The sequence below is a fragment of the Ostrea edulis genome, chromosome 1 (assembly GCF_947568905.1).
Source record: "Ostrea edulis chromosome 1, xbOstEdul1.1, whole genome shotgun sequence".
Lineage (NCBI taxonomy): Eukaryota > Metazoa > Mollusca > Bivalvia > Ostreida > Ostreidae > Ostrea > Ostrea edulis.
The window spans coordinates 81,921,117-81,945,785 of NC_079164.1; the positions used below are offsets into that span (position 1 = coordinate 81,921,117).

A 24,669-nucleotide genomic window follows, 5' to 3' on the forward strand; every position below is an offset into this window, starting at 1 on the left:
ATTGATGTTCGTGGATTTCGTGGGTCACTCATACCCACGAATTTGCGTGTCCTCAAACATTCTTTTTTAAAACCAGGTAGATTTATCTCTCCTAGTGACATCACATCGCTTACCCACGAATTTACTTCCCCACGATCCAGCAAACTTTTGTTTACCCACGAACATTGGCCCCCACGAATTAAAATGATTCCACAGTATTCCTTGATATAAGTCGATTCCATTGTGATCAGTTTGTTTTCAGCTCTGCTGGTTCCTATGCTTTCATCCATTGTCTTTTGACTTTACTTAATCATTTTGGCTAATGTCGTATCTGCATTCTCCTCCTTCTTGTGTCTTTGTAACAAATTCAAGTGCTGGTTTGGTCTTCTTTTAACTTTATTACATGGCTATTGCCATCTTTCATTGTCTGGTAATATGTTTCTTTCTTATCACAGTAGTCACAGGTGAACATGGACGACTTAGTCCATTACAATTACCATGTTGTTTTCACAGTCGATGTATGATTTTCAATTCATATATCTGTAGAATTTTGAGCTGGCGGACTACTTATCCCTCTGCAGGTCTAAAGTTTGAAAGATATGTTAATGCCCCATGATCAGTTCTTTCCATAGAGGTAATGGTGAACATGTTTTGTTGAGTTCACAACGGCTAAGAGTTCTCGCCAGGTTACACAGTAGTTCCTTATTGGTTTACTGAATGTCTTTCTAAAGTATGCAATAGGTCTTTCCACACCATCTTCAACCTGAAATAAAACTCAACTATGGCAAACGCACTAGCATCAGTCTCCAACACAAAAGGTAAGCTCATGCCTGGGCACCGTAAAATAGGTGCTAACTGCTGAAGCAAGTGTCATTTTCAGTTTTGAAGCGCTTCGTCACATTGAGGAGTCCAGTTTAAATTTCTGTTTTCTCTTTATAAGTTTGGCGAGTTCAGGCTACATTGGTAAATCCTTTAAATCTTTGATGATAAGAACATTTTCCTAAGAAACTTATCACATCGGTTACTGTTTTGGTACAGACCAATCCTTAACTGCACTCAATTCGAGGTATTCTTTCTTGACTTGCTATATGACCAAGGAAAGCAACCTGGTTTTTAAAAAAAGTCATAATTCTTGGGTGAAAATTTTAATCCAGCCTTCTGCAATTGTTCTAGTACTGTATCTAGATGGTCTACTCGGCTGTTGAAATCTTAGAGTATATAATAATGTCTATGTATAGTAAACATTTTATACCTGTTAATACAATTTCCATCAGTCTCTCGAATGTGGTTACTGCGTTGCAGAGACCAAATGATATGGCCTTGAATTGGTAGAAAACGTGTAGTAACGAATGCCGCCTTATCTTTTTCTGCGAGATCCATCATAACTTGCCAGTAACCACTGACCAAGTCTAGTCAACTGAACGTTTTGATCCTTTCAAACGTCTAGAGGATCGTCAATTCTTGGTAGAGGGTATGAATGTTTAAAGCTTGTGGTAGTCAATGCAGAATCGAATGCTTTCATCCTTTTAAATTACCAATACAAGGCACTGACTGATGGTTCTATTGTGCATGCATGGAGCATTCTTTGTACTTCTTCCTTGCTGCCTATTTCTTGTGAAGGATTATTCGTCTAGGTTGTTGTTTAATTGGTCATGCATCTTCTGTGCCAATTTTGTGTAACACAATATTGGTCCCTCCAAAGTCAGTCTTCGATGTTGCAAACATATTGAAGGCGTTTTGCAGAATGTTAAATTCTGTTTTCTATTGTTCAGGAGTCAGGTTCATGTTACATAATGATTTCATATAGAGTTTGCATCTATAGTGCGATCATTGCTGATATTCTTGGCTGTAATTCACTTACATTTGGCTCTAGTTCAGCTATACATGTAGTTGCATAGATGACCTTGTACAGCCGCGGTAGTCTAGAGGTAGAGCGTTCGCCCCGCATGCGGAGGATTGGGGTTCCCGGCCGCGACAGACCTAAGTCGTTAGAACAGGTAGTGACAGTTCCATCGCCAAATGCTCGGCATCAGATGTGAATGTCACGGGTCCTCGGAGATGACCTTAAAAACGGATGTCCCGTGTCACAGTAAGTGTGACACGCTAAAGAACCCTCACTGCTTAAAGGCCGTAACCGCCGAGCATAGTCCTAAAGAAACCCATTACCGGTCTTGGTGACGTCTCCCTATGAGTGAAAATTTTTCAAGAGGGACGTTAAACAAGATACAATCAATCAATCATCAGTTCTTGATCTCTGACATAAAAGACACTAATTGGTACCTTACCATTTTTAGGCTTCACTATACATTTCGGTCCGGGAGATAATGTGTCGACCAGATAGTGCTCAACTCTACGCATCATCATTGAACAATCACTGGAGTGCCAGTCACCACTGTATATCAACTTCGTCCGGCATTTGACATGGTGGATCAGGTAACAATCTGGCGAATCTTCAGACACTACGACATCCCTCAGAAGATCGTCAGCATCATCCAGAATCTCTACAGGGACACCAACTGCAGGGTCATCCACAACGCCAACCTGTCAACACCGGAGTCAGACAAGGATACCTGCTATCCCCTCTAATCTTCTTAATGATGATTGACTGGGTAATGAAAACCAGCATGGATCAGCCTAGAGGCATTCAGTGGACTCTGATGAAAAAACCCTTGAAGACCTGGATTTCGCAGATGACATTACATTGGCCTGCTGTCGCATTCTCATAAACACACACAAGACAAAACGGAGAGTCTGGCCAACCTAGCCAGGACCACAGGACTGGAGATCAATGTGGGTAAAACAGAGAGCTTGCGGGTTAATATAAAAAAAACACCCATCATCATCAATGGACAGGCGTTGGAAGAAGTTGACCACTTCACCTACCTAGGCAGAGTTGTCAGCAAGACAGTAGGAGTTGACGAGGACGTAAAGTCCAGAAAATTTTAATCAGCAAGGCTAGACATGCATTCGTCACCCTCAGACCAGTGTGGAAGAATAACAACCTTAGTCTGCACACCAAGCTTAGGCTGTTTAACATCAATGTCAAGTCTGTGTTGCTGTATGGCTCGGAGACCTGAAGACGCGCAAAGAGTTACAAGTCTTCATCAACACCTGTCCTCGCCAGATCCTACACATCAAAGAGATATCACTTACTTTAAAGAGTTATCTCTCAACGTTAAGATATGTCTCTCAAAGTTGAGAGATATGTCTTAACCTCAAGAGATATCTATTTTAAGTAAGAGATATCTTTTTAAATTAGAGTTATCTCTCAAAATTAAAGAGATGTCTTTTGCGATATCTTTTTGAATAAATAGGAAAACGGCTTGCTAGAAAAACTATGAAAATTTTAAAATATATTTTTGTAAATCAATAAACTAAATTTCTCAAATAATGGTTTAGAAGAGAATCTGAACTTAATTACATCCAGAATTATCCTTGCCGCTCTTTTTTGTGACTTAAACATTCTTTCCATGCCAAGTTTGGATGTATTACCACAAATAGTCAAGCAGTAGTTAATAGGTGGCAGAATATATGCATTGTAATAAAGTGATTCTGAGAGCACCAGTTATCAATGTCACAAAGATCTGAATTCAGTACATGTACTATGACCATTAGAGTGTAGCGTTACATCGTCGGCAAACATGTCATCGTTTGAATTATTTGTAAATGAACGGAAGGTCATTATGTGTAAAGGAATTACATGTATCTGTTTCCTAATAAATAAATTTTAAAATAATCATTATGCGAAGTATCTCAGTAATACTTTTCTTGACAAAAACTATTTCTAATTTGCTGTAGAAAACATATTCTTTCATCAGGTATGTATTTTATATCGTTGAATTAATAATATTTTAGTAAAAAATAAAGATTACTTTTGCTTAATGAATAGGAAGTTACGTCAGCCGCTGGGATTGACTTCGTTTGCATATGGTCCGAAGTTTGGTGATGTAGACGATACTGGGCGTGCCTAAATTAGTTCTAATTAATGCAACACGTCGCAGTTAGAATTCCTGTCTTAGACATGAATTAACTCTGTGGAGACTATCGAAATGGACTTCACACTGTGTCTGTGCCTAGTTTTAGTCACTTTCAAGATTTCAAGCGGAACACATCGTCAAGGTAATGTTGTTTCATCTTCACTTTTAACAATATCCGACACGGAACGTCAATTCGTGTGATCCGTGTAAATATCTTGTTAGCGTCAACATGATCAACATTATGTATACAAATATTAACCGGAGATTCAGATGGGTTTTTTTTTTTTTTTTTTTTTTCATTCGAGAGATTGATTTGCATATACATTTCATTCCAAATTGTTAAATTCTAGTTGAAAATGCAGTCTAAATTTTAACACGAATGAATTATAAACCGTAAATTATAATATTTAAGCTTATTTTGCAAATATATTTTAAAGTTCGTTGTGTGGGCTTGGTACGGGAGAAATAATTATGACAAGTAACGGCTCAAATTAATGATGGCCTTTTCATGCCCAACAGCGCTTTGTTATACTGACTATAAAACATGGCTGTATTGTGAATCTGTCATGTTCGCCGTTACTAATGTTTCTTTAACACATCTTGAAAGGATTCATGGTCAACTCGTTGGTGAAAAATTCAAACTGTTTTGAGCATACAATTAATGCAAGTTATCAAAATATTGCTAGTATGCTTAATAATGTTAAACATCAATATATTTTTTTTTATTATTCACGTGCATGTACTTTTCATACGTGTTTAAAATTAGACACTTGGTTGCTAAATTTTATTTGTTAGAGAATGGCATTTATTCCTGTGAAAATAAAAATTAAAATGCACATAGATTATGAATATAAACATTAGAGTGTGGTCCTTATAAACGACACTGAAGGATATTTTTTGTAAAAATTCGAAACCAGTTACAATAAAGGAAACACTGTGCTAAGAATAGAAAACGTTCGTTGTAGAGAAAGACGACGTGACATTTTTTTTCCCAGTAGTTGCATATATACATATTAACCGATTGGCAAACAAAACATATACTTATGCTGTATGTTCATTGAAATATTAAAAGTGGGGAAAATTACAAGATGATATCCGACAAATACACTGTACTGAAGACACATTGACTTTGTGACCACGATTTTTTTATTCGTTCTTTGGGTGAAAAAAAAAAAGAATATAGAAACATAGTTCATAGTAGGTTTTGCATTTTTAGCTCACCTCGACGAAGTCGGGAATAATTCAATATCTGAGTTGTGGTGGGCCCTACGTGGACAAAACTTACACGGAAGCTACTTCCAGGAGTGTCGGCTCTAGCTTCCGGTGTGAAATTCTGGGTATTGACCCGGCAACTATCCGTGAAGCAAGTTAAAATTGTTGAACTGGTCACATTCCAGGTAATAATAAGACAAACTCTGTGTAATAAATGCCGATTCCAGTGGTTTTCGTTATCATTGTGGGCGTGTAGCCGGGGATCTGGAGTTCTGGACGTTATCATTGTGGGCGTGTAGCCGGGGATCTGGAGTTCTGGACGTTATCATTGTGGGCGTGTAGCCGGTCATCTGGAGTTTTGAACATTATCCTGCAGATTACTAGATCTTCCTAACTGTCACTTGGTCCTTAGACAATCATCCTGCTTATTACTCATTAAACAGTGTCACTGGTCTAAGTCAATTGGTCCTTAGACAATCACCCTGCCAAAAGTCCTACTTATTAAACAGTGTCACTGGTCTGGGGGTATCTCTCCACTCGGTATTTTCAGCTCATTTCGTCATCGAGCTGCAAGCTTCGTGAGAGCTACATTGTATGTTGACAAGCCAACGGGCGCAACTCAGTTCCTTCATTTATCCAGCCTAATGATGACCTTGTAATAGCTTCTAAAACTACACCACCCAACACAGCGAATAGCTTGTAATAGCTTCTACAGCTACACCACCCAACACAGCGAATAGCTTCTACACTACACCACCCAACACAGCGAATAGCTTCTACACTACACCACCCAACACAGCAAATAGCTCACCCAAACTACTTGCACTGAACAACCTCAATATTTATTTATAGAGCATTGTATTACTAACATTTGAATACACCCTTCTAACGATCATTTATTTATGGCCTTCAAATACAGAATACTGCTGTATGTACATGTACGATATAATGCACTAGAGTTTCTAGACCGGTCTATTCTACATGTAAGGGAGAGACAATTTATTTTATCACACCTTATTATTATTTTTATAAAACCGTTTCCTTGAAAATACACCAACACCCCACCCCCCTGTGAAGACAACTTGTAAAATTAGTACTACTTTCTGGGATTATTCCCTTATTAATATTCATTGATATTCTTAACCAATCAAAATACTCGGTAGGAGGAGAATTCCAAGAATCGTGAGATTTGCGACGTAATTTTATTAGCAAATGTCATAATAAATCAACGGGAATGATGATGGGAGGGAAATTGGCCGGTATTATCACCGAACAAGAACTACAGTCGATTATCGATAATAAATCAAAGCACTGATTAAGATGACGAAAAATCTACTGGGAACTTATCTGAGTGAAAGGAATTCAGGAAGTATGAAGGATCTGACCAGTATATTATACTGTTCAAATAATTATCTGATGAATATAGTATCCTTAGATTGTTTCGGTATAGAAGACAGTAACGATACATTTTTTTGGCCAGAATCCTTGACTCAATTTGTTTTAATCAATTTCATACCCGGGTTGTTACGCTATCCACCGTGTGAAAACAATACACATACACCATGCTTCAGATTTAGACATATCTAATATCCCAGTCAATGAGTGGAATGAATATGAGTTACCGTACATATACTGGATTCCTTAACTGCATTAAAACCCTTACAAACAAAGATACATTGCTGGATTCAGTAAGTGTTCTACCAAGCCCCTATCTTTGCTCCTCACGAACGTATTAACAGATGTGTGGGAGAAACTTCAAACTTACTGTGCGACTACATATGCCAGAAGTGGTGTTAATCAAATGTGGATTCTAAAAAATTCTAAAGAACTTTTAGTAAACTTGAAATCGCAAAACTTTTCTCAAATCGATAACATCAAAACCTATGACTTTTCAACACTTTACACGACCACTCCTCACGATAAATTAAAGACTAGACTTTTTGACATCATAGACAGTTGCTTCTTCAACAAAAATGGAAAACGGAAATATTGGATCAGTAATCCAAAAACTTACTTTGTTAAACACCACTCTAATTCCACGCACGAGTACTCAGAAGTTGAAATGAAAAATTTGCTAGAGTTCCCCATTGACAATATCTTAGTGATCTTTGGCGATTAGGTCTTCCAACAGTCTGTTGGAATTCCCATGGGCACGAATTGTTCTCTTTTGTTAGCTGACCTGTTTCTATATTCATATGAAGCAGAATTTATTCAAAAACTTCTACATGAGAAGAAAAAATCTCTTGCTGTGGCCTTCCTTTCGACATTTAGATATATCGACAACGTTTTGTCAACAATTATAACTTTCATTCATATTTCGATTCGATATATCCCTGTGTGCTCGAAATAAAAGACACCACAGAGTCGTCCACTTCTGCTTCATACTTAGATATTTCATTGAAAGTAGACGTTAATGGCAAACTGACAACTCAACTGTATGACAAACGCGATGATTTCAGTTTCTCCATTGTCAATTTCCCATATCCATGTAGCAATATTCCATTATCACCTGCATATGTTGTTTATATTTCTCAACTGATTCGATACGCTGGAGCTTGTTCTGCGTGTGGTCAGGTTTTAAATCGAGGCAAGCTACTGACAAACAAGTTGATGGCACAGGGGTATCAACAGTCGAGATTGAAGTCAGCATTTCGCCAATTCTATGGTCGTTGTAACGATCTAGTTCGTCAATACAACCTATCATTGGGTCAAATGCTGTCTGACGTGTTTCATACCGATTCTTAGGCCGTTCTTGGCACATTGATTTTGACTACGGATAACTCCGTTTACCTGATCAGGATATAGGGCTCACGGCGGGTGTGACCGGTCGACAGGGGATGCTTACTCCTCCTAGGCACCTGGTCCCAGCTCTGGTGTGTCCAGGGGTCCGTGTTTGCCCATCTATCTATTTTGTATTGCTTGTAGGAGTTATGAGATTGATCACTGTTCGTTATCTTCACCTTTCATTTACAAATAAATCTGTAAGACATACATTTTTCTCTCTGTATTGTATCACGTCCCCCGTGGTTCTCTTCCTGACCTTGAACCTCTGTTCCATTGGAACGTGTTTCCCCTCGAATGTTGGGGACGTCTAATTATTCTGAATCTCTCCATATGAGTCACTTTTCTTCCTTCAGGTATGAGGTGAGATCTCAACATTTCCATAATATTTGGAGAGGACCTTAATCTTTTTTACTGGGAAGTACAGATATACGCTATCTTTGGGGTTAAACTTTTTGTAGCTAAGTTTGCGGTCAGGATGCATGTACGTCTCTTGGTGACACCTGGTTTTTGTAACCTCCTATGCGCTCCGGTAAATTTGAAACCCAGTGGTATTGCAGTACAACATTACCATCTCCTGATATTGCATACATAAGGTCAAGAGAAGTAGAAATCTTCCTTCCTAACATGAGAAAGTGATGCGAAAAGCCAATGGTCCATTCACTGCAGAACGAAGCGCACGAAGATGTATACACATCAGTTGATATGACACTCGATAACATGAAAAACAATGGTCCATTCACTACCGAACGAAGCGCACGAAAACATGAAAAACAAAACATGGTGACAAGGGTTTGTTGAATCGTTTTATCATCCCATCACAGTGGATGATGCAGGGGTGCCCTTGTCTTCATAATATGCAACATTCACAAACTTTCCCAAAACATATGCACCTGGCTGTCCTATCGTCGACTCTGGTCTGAATGGATGATATTAAAAACTTTAAAATCTTGTAAAGACTTCTTCCGCCAATATCTTAGCGACCGTCTGTACATCCATCTTCGGCATGACAAACTCTGGGTACATTTGGTGAAGTAATCTGACACAACCAATATGAATAAGTTGTTCATCATTGTCTTTGGTACTTCTTCCGGGATAGCGTTGGCTATTTCTCTCCAAGATTATCCCATCTGGACCTTTCGTTTGGAGCACATCCTTATATCACTTTCACCACCGGTCGCGGTCGCCTAGTGTTTGGGGAGCTCACATCGCTACACTCGGAGGCCCGGGTTCCATTCTAGATCCCGGCGCCGCACCAAGCGTCTGGCATTAGGAGTGAAAGTCACTCTTTCGGATATGACGTTAAAACGGAGGTTCTGCGTCAAAGTATAAGTTTGTAAGATAAGGACCCTCACAGTTACCGTTCTAAACGTCATGCTTAAGCCAAAATTTGTGGCACTTTAGATGATACTTTCAAGAAACTTATAGTTGGTGACGCCTCTGCATGAGTGAACAAGAGTACCGCAAACGGTAAATCATACGCCCGTCAATGCAATATCTGTATGAAAGGTGAAGATAACGAACAGTGATCAATCTCATAACTCCTACAAGCAATACAAAATAGATAGTTGGGCAAACACGAATCCCTGGACACACCAGAGGTGGGATCAGGTGCCTAGGAGGAGTAAGCACCCCCTGTTGACCGGTCACACCCGCCGTGTATCCATCATGAGAAAAAGTCCGGGAAACTATTTGACCTACTTTTAGCCCTAAAGTAGGTCACGGTGCACCAATTAAGCTGAAACGCAATCTGAATCTGTATTTCTCTGAGAGGAAGGTTGTGACTACATTTCAGGGCAATAACTATCCATAACGAGAAAAAAATGTGGAAAATAACTTGACTTATTTTTATTCTTAACGTAGGTCACGGTGTCTGCACCAATCCAGTTAAAATGCAAATTGAACTTGTATTCCTCCGAGAGGAAGATTGTGACTAAATTTCAGTCCGGAAAACTCTTTGACCTACTTTTAGTCCTAAATTAGGCCACAGTGCACCAATCCAGCTGAAATGCAAACACTCTTACGCTTTTTGAGGGAAAATTGGGACAAAATTTCAACGCTGTACATGCATCCGCTACGGACGGATAGCCTGCCAGCCCGTCGGACGCACGAACAGCGCCATAACATAATACGTTTAATGACGGGCGTATAAAAATTCTCAAATGGGACGTAAAACACCATATACCCAGGCAATTAGTACTTATTTCACACCTTATACCCAGACCAATCGTACTTATTTCCACACCTTATGCCCAGGCCAATAGTACTTATTTCACACCTTATATCCAGGCCAATAGTAGTTATTTCACACCTTATACCCAGGCCAATAGTAGTTATTTCACACCTTATACCCAGGCCAATAGTGCTTATTTCACACCTTACCCATCATGTCCTTTTAACTTTTAAACTTATGACAAAACAAAGACTCCTCGTCCCTTGACTGTGTGAACATTGAGAATCAGTATAACCGTTACCCAACGTCGTCTTCTTGCCACCGACAGAACCCGGTTAAGTTTTCAAACAATTTCTGTATAATGGAATTTTAATGCACATGAAAGGTGAAGATACCGAAAAGTGATCAATCTCATAACTCCTTTTGGGAATACACAACAGAGTTGGGTAAACACGGACCCCTGGATATATCAGGGTAGGGATCAGGTGCCTAGGAGGAGTAAGCATCCCCTGTCGATCGGTCACACCCGCCATGTGCCCTATATCTTGATCAGGTAAACGGTATAATCCGTAGTCAAAATCAGTGTGCCAATAACGGCCTAACAATTGTTATGAAACATCTAAGAACAGCTAAAGCATTCTATTTCTTCAATATTTTATTGGACTTTTCTCTGTTTTCAGATACAATGTATGCGATTGGCTTCCTACTTAAGCTGTTCTATTTCTTTGTTTATAGCAGTCATATTCTCTCCCATTTACGCAGCCTTTGTCATTATTTATGACTTATTGGCCGCATGTGTTGGTTTGTCTTATGTCCACGTTTATTCTCTGTGCTCAGGTATGTCTCTACCTCTATCGCTAGCCTCGGTGGGCTTGTTTAATCCTTTAATATTCCTATGCCCAGAGTTTTGGAGTCAAAATAATTTTACAATTCAACCTTTTGTATGCTGCTTGTCATCTTCGCTAGGCAAGGGTTTACGATCCGATCCGCTTCGCTACAACCCTTGGTTAGCACGATTTTCGTAGCTTTGAGTGGCGTCCTCTAGCGGATGGAGAAAACAAACTCTGTTTGGATTGCATCATGTTCAACCAATGAAAATGCGTTTTTCAACTACACTTTGTGTGCTGTTAGAGTTGCGCCCAGTGCGTTACACGATATTATATGCAAATTTAAAGTCAATTAACTTTTTTTTCACAGACAAAGCCTCATGACATTCTATACACAACGCTATGTTGTATGAAGACTATAAAATTCTGATGAAATGGAAGTGTTTTGAATACAATGACTAATTGCTTACACATTCATTCGTCGTGCACGTGGTGTAACGTAACACGCTATCTGATTAGATGCAGGGAACTTGGCCTGCATCTAATCCTATGTAGGAAATTGTTGACACGAAAATCGTGCTAACGCAGCCAAGGGTTGCAGAGAAGCGGAGAGGATCGTAAACCCTTGGCTAGCAAAGATGTCTGTCAAATAAAAGCACAGAATGATCATGTTTACGGATTGGTTATCACTTTTCCTAATCAATACATTTACTTTGATTGATATATTTCTTTTAAAATAATTGAGATGGGAAGATATATACATCCCCCCATCCCACCTACCCCCCCCCCCCCACACACACACACAGGTAATTCATTACATGTAACTAAGGCCTATGAACCACTATGCTCACATGAGTTACCTTGCTAAAACTGAAGTAAAGACCCTCAGGTTTGGGAAACTTAAAGTAGGGATATCTGTAACTCATGATGAAACTATCATATGGTTTTAATGATAACTGTGATGTTATGGTTGCCATGATAACCCCCTTATCAACCTTCCGTAATAAATGATACAGATTATTCAGATTGTGTTTAGATTTGATACAACAAGAGGAATTGATACAAATTTTATATCGAACTGAAAGGTGAAGATAACGAACAGTGATCAATCTCATAACTCCTATAAGCAATACAAAATAGATAGTTGGGCAAACACGGACCCCTGGACACACCAGAGCTAGGATCAGGTGCCTATGAGGAGTAAGCATCCCCTGTCGACCGGTCACACCCGCCGTGAGCCCTATATCCTTAAAAGTTAAAAGTTTTGAATATAAATATGTATGTAAACATTATTAAGATCTCGATTTACTTCCATGAGGTAGAAGCACGGCTGCTTATGAGCAGTTTTGCTATTTTTTAGAAGCCAGTTATTAACCACAGCAGAAATATTTTCACTCCCTGAGAAATAAATGAGCAATGAATTATTTTTATTTTTACATATGTTATAACACATGTTAGTAGCAATGTTTCTTGAAAGTCTTCCCCGTCCTCTTGTAGGCCATATTATATATAATAGAACTGTTTTAAAATTCGTATCAAAACTATAAATAATGAACTGTCCACATAGAATGATAGCAATGTTGCTTTAGATATGTATTTAGTACTTTACGTTTGAAACTATACTTGTATTCGTGCTCCTGTAAATGTATGTTAACAAGAACTGTTTGTAAAAACCCCTCGTGGTTCAAATTTGAAAAGAGTTATAGTCATTTAATTGATATTAGTGCCAAAACAATTCAAGATACGGAGTGGCCAATATCTTCCTATGTCCAAAGTGGATTGACCTTAGACCATTTGACCTCAAAATCAATAGGGGTCATCTACTCTTTATGATGTACCAGAGTTCCAAGTTTGATGTCTGTCAAGCAAAGGGTTCTCAAGATATTAAGCGGACAATGTCTTACTATATCAAGAGTGGATTGACCCTTGACCATGTAACCTCAAAATCAATAGAGGTCATCTACTTTTTAGGATATACCAGTGTACCAAGTTTGATGTGTCAAGCAAAGGGTTCTCAAGATATTGAGCGGACAGTGTCTTCCTAATTCCAGAGTGGATTGATCCTTGACCTTTGTCCTGAAAATCAATTGGGGCCCTTTTCTACTCATAACCAACCCACATATGAAATATTACGATTAAGTGAATGGTTCTCAAGATATTGAGCGGACATGTGGTCTACCGACTGACAGGTGCAAAGCAATACGAATATGCCCTTCTTCTTTGAGGGGGCATAAAAATAATATTTTCATTCCTGAAAGATGAAGATAACGAACAGTGATCAATCTCATACTCCTTTAAGCAATACAAATTAGAGAGTTGGGCAAACAAGGACCCCTGGACACACATGAGGTGGGATCCGGTGTCTAGATGGAGTAAGCATCCCCTGTCGATCGGTCACACCCGATCTATATCTTGATCAGGTAGACGGAGTTATCCGTAGTCCGAATTTCTATTGAATTTAAGTATATAATGAAGGATTTCCAGCTAGTGCATATTAAATCCTCAGCAGAGCTAATGTTAGAGTGAAAAGATGGCATTTCCATATTAATCTTTAAAAACTAAAAAAAAAAACGTTATTGACAATAAATGGCGGATAAACTTACTTTGAATTACCCCCATTTCTTTAAAATTTGCAGGTAAACCGGATTGGTTTGGAAATGCCCAGCGTGAACTACATGAAGCCATTACTCGAAATCACAACACCAATAAAGCGAAAAACGTCATTCTGTTCATCGGGGACGGCATGGGGATGTCCACCATCACGGCGGCCAGGATTCTCAGGGGACAGTTGAACGGAAGTCCCGGAGAAGAAAACTTGTTGGAATTTGAAAAGTTTCCTCATGTTGGTCTCACAAAGGTATTTGAAGTAAACAATGCAATAATTGGTTTCTTCTCTCGGGATATTGCTAATGGAGAAATATTATTTTGTATCACCGTAAAAAGTTCCTGTTTTCTTGATTCGAGTGAATATCAAAGTTAAAAATGATACAGAAGTGGATTTACCTTAATTTACTTTACACAAGGTATATTCCAGCGACAGACAAACGCCGGATTCAGCAGCAACTGCAACTGCGCTTCTATGTGGAGTCAAAACAAACTCGCATTTGATTGGATTAGACGATTCGGCAGTTGTGGGAAACTGCACCAGTCAACTTGGCGCCGAAATAAACTGCATGAATGACTGGTTTGAAGAGCAAGGTACATGTGCACACAACTACAACACATTGTATATCTCTGTAAAGTCTCCCTAGAATACTAGTGGAAAGAAGAGGTATAATTGTGAAATACAATGCCCCCGATAAAGGCCAGGTCATACCAGATTTATGACTTTGACCTCGACTTAACATTTGCCTTTCAGTTCTATCTGCCCTGCATACTTCAAAAATATCAAATTTAATGTTGAAGCATATGGAGCGCCCAATTAACATAATCTCAAATAATTAAAGATGTCTTCAATTATTTGAAGATATCTTCAATTATTCATTTGATGCGCGCAACAATTTAATTAAAGATCTCTTCAAATAATTAGTGATATCTTCAATTCTGAATTATTGCGCGCATTAATTGAATTCATGATAGCATTAATTCTTCAGCTGAATTGATGCGTGCTTTAATTGAATTAATGATCTCTTCAAATGAATTAATGATATCAACAATTGAATTGATGCGCGCTGCAATTCAATTGAAGAGAGCAATAATTGATATAATGTGCGCATCAAATCAATTGATGAGAGCAGTAATTGAATTGATGCGCGCATTAATTCATTTGATGAGAGCAATAATTGATTTTCAATTCAATTATTGCTCTCTTCAATTCAATTAATGCTCGCATCAAATCTATTATTGCTCTCATTAATTCAATTGATGCGTGCATTAATTCAATTAAAGAGAGCAATAATGGAATTGAAGCGCGCATTTTAAAATTCATTTAATGAGAGTAATAATTGATTTAATGCGAGCATCAATTCAATTAAAGATAGCAATAATTAAATTGATGATATCTTCAAATAATTGAAGATATCTTCAATTATTTGAGTTTCTGTTAATTTGGCGCTCCATAGAAGCGACTCCGATTAATATTCCATCTGCATGCACTAAAATCACTTTTCTCCTGTCATTTAGGTAGATCCATGGGAATTGTCACCAACACAAAAATAACACACGCTACTCCGGCTGCTGGCTATGCGCACGCAGCTAGTCGTGTTTGGGAAGGCGATGTACATATGCAAGGGATCACTGGTGACTGCAAAGATATCGCTCATCAACTGATCTACAATAACTCAAATATCCAGGTAATTTTATACCTGTATCACACTCCAGAAAATGTACTGCTCACAAACTGATCTACGATAACTCGAATATCCAGGTAAATTTTTACCTGTATCACACTCCAGAAAATGTACTGCTCACAAACTGATCTACGATAACTCGAATATCCAGGTAAATTTTTACCTGTATCACACTCCAGAAAATGTACTGCTCGTAAACTGATCTACAATAACTCAAATGTCCAGGTAAATTTTACCTGTATCACACTTTTACCAGTGACAATGATGGGATTACCAAGTGATTTTTCCCCCTTTAAGGTTTTGTTTGGTGGAGGAAGACAATATTTCATCAGCAACCGACAAAAGGATCCCCAGTACGGTGACCACTTTATATCATTTCAACGGCAGGACAATCTAGATTTAATCGAGGTATGAAGCACGAATACTCCAGTGGAATTTTGACAATAAGTCAACATTTGGAGGACTCACTAACACTCCTCGTTTTATTCAAATAATAAAATGCTTATTGGGTTTGTTAGGTAGTACTCTACATCGTCATAATGGCTGACTTCCTTTAAAAACATGGATGAAAAAATCGATATCAGCAATATTTGACTTTTCCTTTTCCATTTAAATACCTAGCCGAGTACCTCAGTAGGTTAGAATACCGACTGCTGAACTGTAGGTCGCAGGTTCGAGTGCAGCAGGGGTTTTAAATTATTTTCAGATTACCTTCTACTAAAACTGTATTTTTTGACAAAATAAAGTAAATTTGAACATTTTCAACTTCAAAATACTGTTGTACATGTCCTCCACTTTTCATCTACATCAAATTTCTCTGGTGTAGCATACCTCCTTAAACGGGAAGTGAAGGTCTCAAACATTGCAACTTCATATCTCGTTCAACGATCCAAAGAAAGACATTTTATTATACAACCTATCATTGGGTCAAATGCTGTCTGACGTGTTTCATACCGATTGTTAGACCATTCTTGACACATTGGTTTTGACGACGGATAACTCCGTTTACCTGATCAGGATATAGGGTTCACGGCGGGTGTGACCTAGCTGCAATAATATAGCCCTATCCAATTTTTTTTTATTCTGACGTTTTCGGGAGCATGGTGTGACCGGTCGACAGGGGATGCTTACTCCTCCTAGGCACCTGGTCCCAGTTCTGGTGTGTCCAGGGGTCCGTGTTTGCCCAACTATCTACATGTATTTTGTATTGCTTGTAGGAGTTACAAGATTGATCACTGTTCGTTATCTTCACTTTTCATTATTTAGTTGTTTTGTTTTTTTCTGTATTTTTCCTAATGATACGAAAAATATAGATAGAAGTATTATTGACCTGTAATTTATTCAAACAGCTGAAAATCTCCTGACCTAGACTTGTTTTCATATTTGGTAATGATTTCTATTATACTATTTAACGTTTCTCTCGAGGATTTTTCACTCATAATTATGGAGATGTCACCATTGCCGGTGAATTAGGGCTGCAAAATTTAGGCCTATACTCAGTGCAAACGGCCTTTGAGCAGGGAGGAATCTTTATCGTGCCACACCTGCTGTGACACAGAATCTCGATTTTTGCGGTCTTATCAGTAGGACCGTACCATTTATTCGCCTTTTTTGGACAAACAAGGGGTACTGAGGACCTATTCTAACCCGGGTCCTCACGGGACTTTTATATTTGAACGATAGTAAAGGGAAATAGTCCAAAAAGGCCAGACTCTAGGCCATCGAATAATATAGGTTAGCATTATTTATCATACTAGATTCGTAAAACATAAACCTGGCCTGGAGGTTATAAAACCTTTACCGTACTCATACTCAAACTCAGCCATGTTTGTTTTGAGTACACCGCTGAGCAAGCTTCGAAGCACACTCAAAAAATCTTGATCATGAGTGTGAGTGTTTTATAACCCACCCTCACGTTTGAGTATGAGTATGATTTAGAGCACAGAATTTAAGTATAAAAAGGTGCTCAAAAAGTGCTATAACCTTCAGGCCTGGTTGCTCAGTTCATATACAATTCCAACAATGCCACGAATTCGCAGACGGCACTAAAACCGGATCTTACTAGATTGAAACATAGTTGCAAATGACATGCAATGGATTTCAATAGAATTTTAAGCAGAATACACAGTGACTGTTAATTAATGTAATAATTGGTGATTTTCAAATATGGGGAGGTCGATACCTAACTAAACTCGGTCCGATTAACACCCGTTAAATTAACCACCTTCTCTGATTATGAAATCAACTTCTTTGTAAGCCTCTTGATGTTTATTTTTTTTTTTTTAGATTTGGGGAAGAGACAAGAAGTGGCGAAGATACACCCCGAAATACGCGTGGAACAAGCAACAATTTGATGCAATCGATCCTGATCAGACAGACTTTGCGCTGGGTAGATATTACCATTTTACCGGAGTCTAACATCTAAGAAATGATGATTTATAGCTTACGGAAATAACTGAACTATGCAAGGAATGTGGTTATACTCTCATATCAAATTTTGTAGTGTGTATCCCGAAATTTCCAGAAGTGACAAACAAGAAAGATAGATTTCGCCTTATTTTCCAACGTTCGGTAAACGTTCACCCAAAATCACAAAATGCGCTTTAAACTTTCAGGTCTGTTTAACTCCCAACATATGCAGTATGAACTGGATAGAGATAAAACTCCTAATGGAGAACCTTCGCTGGCGGAAATGACGGACAAAGCCATCAGAGTACTACAACATAACGACAGGGGTTTCTTTCTCATGGTGGAAGGTATATCTATGCTAACAACTTACTCTCTGTGTGTGTTATATACACAAAAGATTGTTCTGTGTATGATCAGTTTTTAGCTCACCTGAGCTGAAAGCTCAAGTGAGCTTTTCTGATCACCCGTAGTCCGGCGTCCATAAACTTTTAACATTGTTTACTTCTTTTCAAAAACCACTGGGCCAATTTCAACCAAAGTTGGCACAAAGCATCCTTAGGTAAAGAGAATTCCAAATTGTTAAAATAAAGGGCCAGGCCACCTTCCAAGGGGAGATAATCAAGAAAAGGTAAAAATAGAGTAGGGTCATTAAAAAATCTTCTTCTCAAGAACCACTGAGCCAGAAAAGCTGATATTTACATGAAAGCTTTCTGACATAGTGTTGATTCAAGTTTGTTCAAATCATTGCCCCCAGGGGTAGGATGGGGCCACAATAGGGGATCAAAGTTTTACATACAAATATAGGAAAAATCTTTAAAAATCTTCTTCTCAAGAACCATTGGCCCAAAGAAGTTGACATTTACATGAAAGCTTTCTAACCTTGTGTAGATTCAAGTTTGCAAAAATCATGGCCTCCAGGTAGGTTGGGGCCATAATAAGGACTAAGGTTTCACATGCAAATATATATGGAAAGTCTTCATATATAGGCCAAGGTGACTCAGGTGAGCGATGTGGCCCATAGGCCTCTTGTTAAATTGAGGCAAGCTACTGACAAACAAGTTGATGGTACAGGGGTTTCAACAGTCTCGATTGAAGTCAGCATTTCGCAAATTCTATGTTCGTTATAACGATCTAGTCTGCCAATACAACCTATCATTGGGTGAATTGATGTCTGACGTGTTTCATACTAATTGTTAGGCCGTTCTTTGAACACCAATTTTGATAACGGATAACTCTATTTACCTGATCAAGATATAGGGCTCATGGTGGGTGAAACCAGTCGAAAGGAGATGCTTAAACCTCCTAGGCACCTGATCCCACCTCTGGTGTGTCCAGGGGTTGTGTTTGCCCAACTACCTATTTGTATTGCTTATAGGAGTTATTATATTAAGGTTATTATAACCTTGCAGTCTTTCAGGTACATAGAAGATGTATATATATTGACTCGGTTCTTTGTTTTTGAAAGAAATCAAATTAATTATTTTTTTTCCCTTGACGTTGAAAAGTAAAAAAAAAAAAAGTTTGTCCCATCTTAAACGACACAAATGAAAAGGACTACCCCATCATAGTCAAGTTTATAGCTTTTACTAAAACTTTCCACCCCTTTGTTTTAGGAAACAACGACAGCTAAAATAAAATTGCAATAAATTTGAAACCAAAGTTCACGCTAAATTTTGTGGTGTTTTAGGAGGGCGGATCGATCACGGACACCACAACAACACGGCTAAAAGAGCTCTACATGAAACTCTCGCCTTCGAGGATGCGGTTAAAACAGCGTTAAAACTGACCAACTCCAGCGATACTCTGATAGTGGTAACAGCCGATCATTCTCACGTTTTCAACATGGGAGGACATTCATACCGTGGAAATGACATACTGGGTAAGATATATATATATATATATGTTTGATATTTTAAAATGATAAACCATCAGGTGTTTATGGACATGACTATATAACCCCCTTATTTTGTTCAAGCGAAAAAAAAATAATAACAGAGAGAGAGAGAGAGAGAGAGAGAGAGAGAGAGAGATTCAGGGTAAAAAAAAAACAACAACAAAAGACCCATCAACAAACAAACCTATTGGGTCGGATTTGGTTTTAGTCTTAACAAAAAGTTCTAGTTAATGACTTAAGGCCAACTAAATGCAATAAGTTGTTTTTCAAAATTAGTAGGAAACTTACTACAATGTAGCACTATACATGCATGTATGTAGAGTTAGAGACAACACGTGCATGTATGTAGAGCTAGAGACAACACGTGCATGTTGGTTAGGGATGTAATAATAAAATGTATGTAATTATTGTGTTACAATGAAACTATTATTAATGTATAAATAATAATTATAAAATATGTATTGTTACATGCTTTGTTGACGCATTTTATGTTCGCTATTTTCAAATGATATTTAATAATTTAATGAATAATTTAATAGAAAACGCAAGAAACTTCGCGTATGTTAAGATTGCAACTTATCACAATTTCATATTAGATAGGCCTGCCCTGAAGGACTTCAAGGCCAAAATTCATGCCAACGTCGGTGTTAAAAATGGAAAACACTGGTATGAAGCGCCAAATTAACATAAAATTCAAATAATTGAAGATAGCTTTCACTCCTTGAAGCTATAATCAATTCAATTGATACGCGCTACAATTTAATATTAAGCAATAATTCAATTGAATTGTAGCGCGCATGAATTCAATTGTTGATATCATAAATTTATTTGAAGAAAGCAACAATTCAATTATTGCGCGCATCAATTCAGCAGAATAGTGAATCCTATCAATAATTCAATTAATGATACTATAATTCAAAATTGAAGATATCATAAGATATTTGAAGAGATCTGTAATTGAATTGTTTCGTGCATCAAATGAATTGATATCTTCATATAATTAAAGATATCTTCAGTTATTTGAGTTTATCTTAAATTGGTGCTACACCGTTTTAATTCAACTTAGAAGGTTAATTCAATATCGCAAATAATAATTTTAGGCTGCAAGTTGATATAACAATGCGACTTTTTCCTGGAAAATTACTTCCCCTATATGTATTTTCTTTTGTTACCCAGAACTGATCCTGAACTGATAAATATAACTATTTTCTAATTACTTGGTTTATCATACGTATTTACTGCATAATTAATTTTTGTGAACAAAAGAGCGGGAGCGTTTTATCATCAGACACCCGTGCTACACGCAAAAAATACAGTCAATCGTAACTATCGCAGGGGCTTGCTTCCATCTGCTAAAATTAAGTTCAATTTTCAAAAAAAAGTAACATCTACCGATTAAAATACGACTCTTGTTGATTAAAAAAAATAAAATAAAACAAACACCCCCATCTTAATTTCACAAGCGGTGAGCAAACCCCTGTGGTCATTGAGTTTCAGCAGACGTAATCTACAATAATAGTATAACCACAGTATTACACGAAAATGATTCGAGCATGTCATGTTTATGATCGATTTTTTTTCTTCATTTCTTTTTAACCAAGGTGTTGTAAATCCAATTCCCCCTGAGGAACTGCCTGTGGACGGAAATGCCTGGACAACGCTAAGCTATGGCAACGGGCCTGGATATGACTGGGGTTTCCGGAAAGACCCCAATACCGTCGACACAAGTACGAAAAAGTTGTATTGTGCTTTTAAAAAATTCACCTATAATGCGTTTTCATACTAAGCACCACTTTATCTAGCTGCAGAACTGTAGCTCTCCGAACGGTCTGTCAACACAATTTTTTCGGAGAGCTACAGTTCTGCAGCTACATTTAATCTCAAGTCTGTTCGTAAGTCCGCAAACAGCGTTCTTTGGAGCACGCTTCTGACCTATTATTTAAGTTGGTCCTTTTCGAATATACGAACCCTAGAGTGTGAGTTTTCATGTCTATATCACTAATATTAAGAACATACCTTATAATTATTATAAAATTCAAGTGAAAACAATCCATCTACACAAGAACGCCCCCTTTTTCAAATGACACTTTACACACGAACCTGCAACACAGGTAAATATGAATAGGTGGATGGACAGGTTGGATACTTGCCCCTCTCCCTCCTATACTCTTACCCCCCGCCCCCCCCCCCCCCCCCCCCCCCCCCCCCCCCCTCCTGTCCGTCCCTACACCAATCCAAATAAATCATATCAGTTGTGTAGCGATATACATGAGCGGATCAAAGGATCCAATTAGATTGTCCCTACACGCATGTTTATTCTCAATGATGCTTGTATGTCATTCTCACTACTACTTTATTCACAATGATGCTTGTATGTGATTCTCACTACGTACTTTTATTCCAGCACACAACAACTACAGACAAGTGAGTGCTGTCCCCTTACTTTACGAGACTCACAGCGGAGAGGACGTACCCGTCTACGCCACCGGACCAATGGCGCACCTGTTTGACGGCGTGCACGAGCAGAATTACATCGCTCACGCCATGGCGTATGCCGCCTGTGTAGGCATTAACAAGCAGCACTGTTTACAACAGTCTCAAATCAAACCGTTATTCACTCCCATGACATAACTGTGGTACACTCCGGTGTTTACTAACCCGAAATGATGACCGGGTATTTTACAATCCAGTATTTAAAATGTTATGTACAAAAATACTACATTCACAGCCTATCCAGAAAGGTATTAGATCAGTTATGTGTCTTATATTTCGTGCCTTATTATCCAATACAGTGTACAATTTCACATTTTAATATAAATCTAAGGCTCTTGTTTCAAATATTATTCAAGCATGGATTCAGCAAAAGCACCATAAGGGATTCTCAGCAACAAACAACAAATTCTCAAACTATTATATATATTTTACATACAAGATAAATTTATCAATTCATGGCCCCTGGAATAGGAGATGGGGTCACAAGGAGGAAAGTAAATGGAAAATACTAAAACTTTGAAAATCTTTGTAAAATTATGCGATTTTTCATATATACCGGTCCTTTGTATTCACTGTCATTCAAATAGCCATTCTGATACTATGATCGGGGCCACAATCTTCTATAAAGGCAATATGAGTACCAAGATCAGCATTATATGTACTTGGTATATGTTTGAAAGAAATTACTGCCCCCACCTCTCCCGAGCCTTGTTGAGCGTAAAATTTTGAATGTATATCTATGAGCAAGTCAACTTGGGCGTGATTCATGTAGTGTTTGTACAATGTACTGTGAAAACCATTCGCAATTTGTTGTAGCAATATGTAAAGTTTACACTTGAAGGCTATCATAAATTTTAATTGAATATATTTATATTGAATTTATCAGGAAAAAATTGTATACATGATATTACAACTACAAATATAAATGTAAAGTGTGTAAAATGTTCACAAGTAATACACGTCCAAACAAAACAAGAATAAATAAATCTATATAATGACTAAAAAATGAATTCAAACACCTGACAGATTGACACAAACACGTAGCATGACAACTTTAAGGTCAAGTCCATTTGACTTTTTCAGATTGGATGATATTAGTACAATTTGTTAATTTCACTTCAAACATGTAAGTTTTCAAATGCTCAATGAAGAACTATGTATAATATGCAAACATTTAAAAATAAAATTATTCTGAAACCTGCTGATTTATGGTTTGTTTATATACAAAATACTTCACCTATTATTATTTATTTCTATTTCTAAGTGTGGGATATACATAACAAGTGGTAAATGAATATTCCGATACTACAGTTCTTTTGCCTCTTCACTTACTTTAGCAACTGATCAAACAAAATTCAATAGTATAAATTCAATTCTAACACATAAACATTTCTATCACAGCACTATATTTCAATACTTCGGAATAATTTTCACTTGCAACATATCCTATCACACAACATCCACAATATGCCAGTACATGTACATAATTTTAAAATTTTTTTTTACAGGTTTGGTTTTTTTTTTATCAGCTTATATACCAGAAAACTGCAATTTCCTTCTATAATTCAAAACTCATCTTCATTTGCATTTTTAAACCAGATAATGAGGAAAAATGGAGAATATCATACAATAAATATTGCACAAATGTCATAACTTTAGCAGACCCCAAAACCTACATACACAAAGCTCTGCTTTATTTAATACCAAAATTTACACCAAGCAATACTGTGAAGCATCTACTCCGAGAAAATACATAACTACTTGGAGAAATACATTGTAAGTTCTTATATTTAGAAGTCATAATATCAAAACATTTGGAAGACACTGTTATATGAAATTATTTTTCCTTATTTCTAACTTTTGCTTTTCATTATTCTACATGAATTTTAAAACAAAAATACCTTGTACTTGAACAATGAAGCAAACTGACTTTTCATAGATCCTAACTATGTAAAAGAGGCTAATTCAGTCTCTATAAGAATTTCATTTATGAATTTGTTTCCACTAGCTTCTGTAATAAAGTTTTGAAGTATTCTTTATTCACCTGCCACCTACACATAATAAAGCTCATGGTCTATTTGGAAAAGATGTGAAAAATGAACACTTATTAAAGCTGTGAATACATCATAGGTGTAGAGTATTCGAGACAAAATCTAGCATTAAATGAGTGCAGTATCATGTTTTTATGGAGAGAACCAAAATCACAAGAACAACATCTCCAACAGCCAAACCGACCTAAGCATCTGCCGTTGCTGCAGCAACTTCTTTACACACACTAAATGTACAGCAGAAATTTTAAATCGTACATTTGTATGTGTGTCAAGGAAACAGTGCATCATGTATTGAAATGAACACTCCTATATGTACACTTTGTTGACTACAGGATAGACAGTTGCAATGACTACAAAATAGACAATACATTATTGCGCAACTACCCTTTTGGTCCCCTTGTTTGGCTTGGTTATTTCCCCTTACTGCTGCTTGCAGTTCCCTTTCACTTTGTCATGCTTAGCATTACCAGTAGACGCTCTCTTCTGTTTATCTAAAGTTGATCTTTTTTGTCCTTGTACGGGTTGCCATGGTGATATAACGGGTCCTTCTTGTGAGAAACTGTCATCTCTTGAAACCCCAGTAT

General features: G+C 37.6%; 2 protein-coding genes across 2 annotated transcripts in view; one reads left to right on the forward strand and one right to left on the reverse strand.

The window, feature by feature from the left end:
* The first annotated feature begins 3,886 nt into the window (after window positions 1-3,886).
* Window positions 3,887-23,239, forward strand: LOC125678716 (alkaline phosphatase, tissue-nonspecific isozyme-like). The gene is made up of 10 exons (XM_048917368.2): window positions 3,887-4,098; window positions 13,586-13,806; window positions 13,973-14,147; window positions 15,072-15,241; window positions 15,536-15,646; window positions 17,525-17,627; window positions 17,854-17,994; window positions 19,335-19,526; window positions 21,143-21,268; window positions 21,946-23,239. The coding sequence occupies exons 1-10, from the start codon at window positions 4,029-4,031 to the stop codon at window positions 22,170-22,172; spliced, it is 1,536 nt and encodes a 511-aa protein (XP_048773325.1). The 5' UTR covers window positions 3,887-4,028; the 3' UTR covers window positions 22,173-23,239.
* Window positions 22,875-24,669, reverse strand: part of LOC125678743 (trichohyalin-like) — a 40,769-nt gene continuing 38,974 nt past the window's right edge. The window contains exon 15 of the mRNA XM_056162918.1: window positions 22,875-24,669. Within this exon, the coding sequence (XP_056018893.1) occupies window positions 24,506-24,669 (164 nt within the window). The 3' untranslated portion in view covers window positions 22,875-24,505.

What these genes read in the sequence shown, in the direction of transcription:
- LOC125678716 (XM_048917368.2), top strand. Translation starts at nt 4,029, where the DNA reads ATGGACTTCACACTGTGTCTGTGCCTAGTTTTAGTCACTTTCAAGATT. An exon ending in AAGCGGAACACATCGTCAAG is followed by an intron (nt 4,099 to 13,585) that starts GTAATGTTGTTT and finishes TAAAATTTGCAG; the next exon opens with GTAAACCGGATTGGTTTGGA. An exon ending in TTTCTTTCTCATGGTGGAAG is followed by an intron (nt 17,995 to 19,334) that starts GTATATCTATGC and finishes GTGGTGTTTTAG; the next exon opens with GAGGGCGGATCGATCACGGA.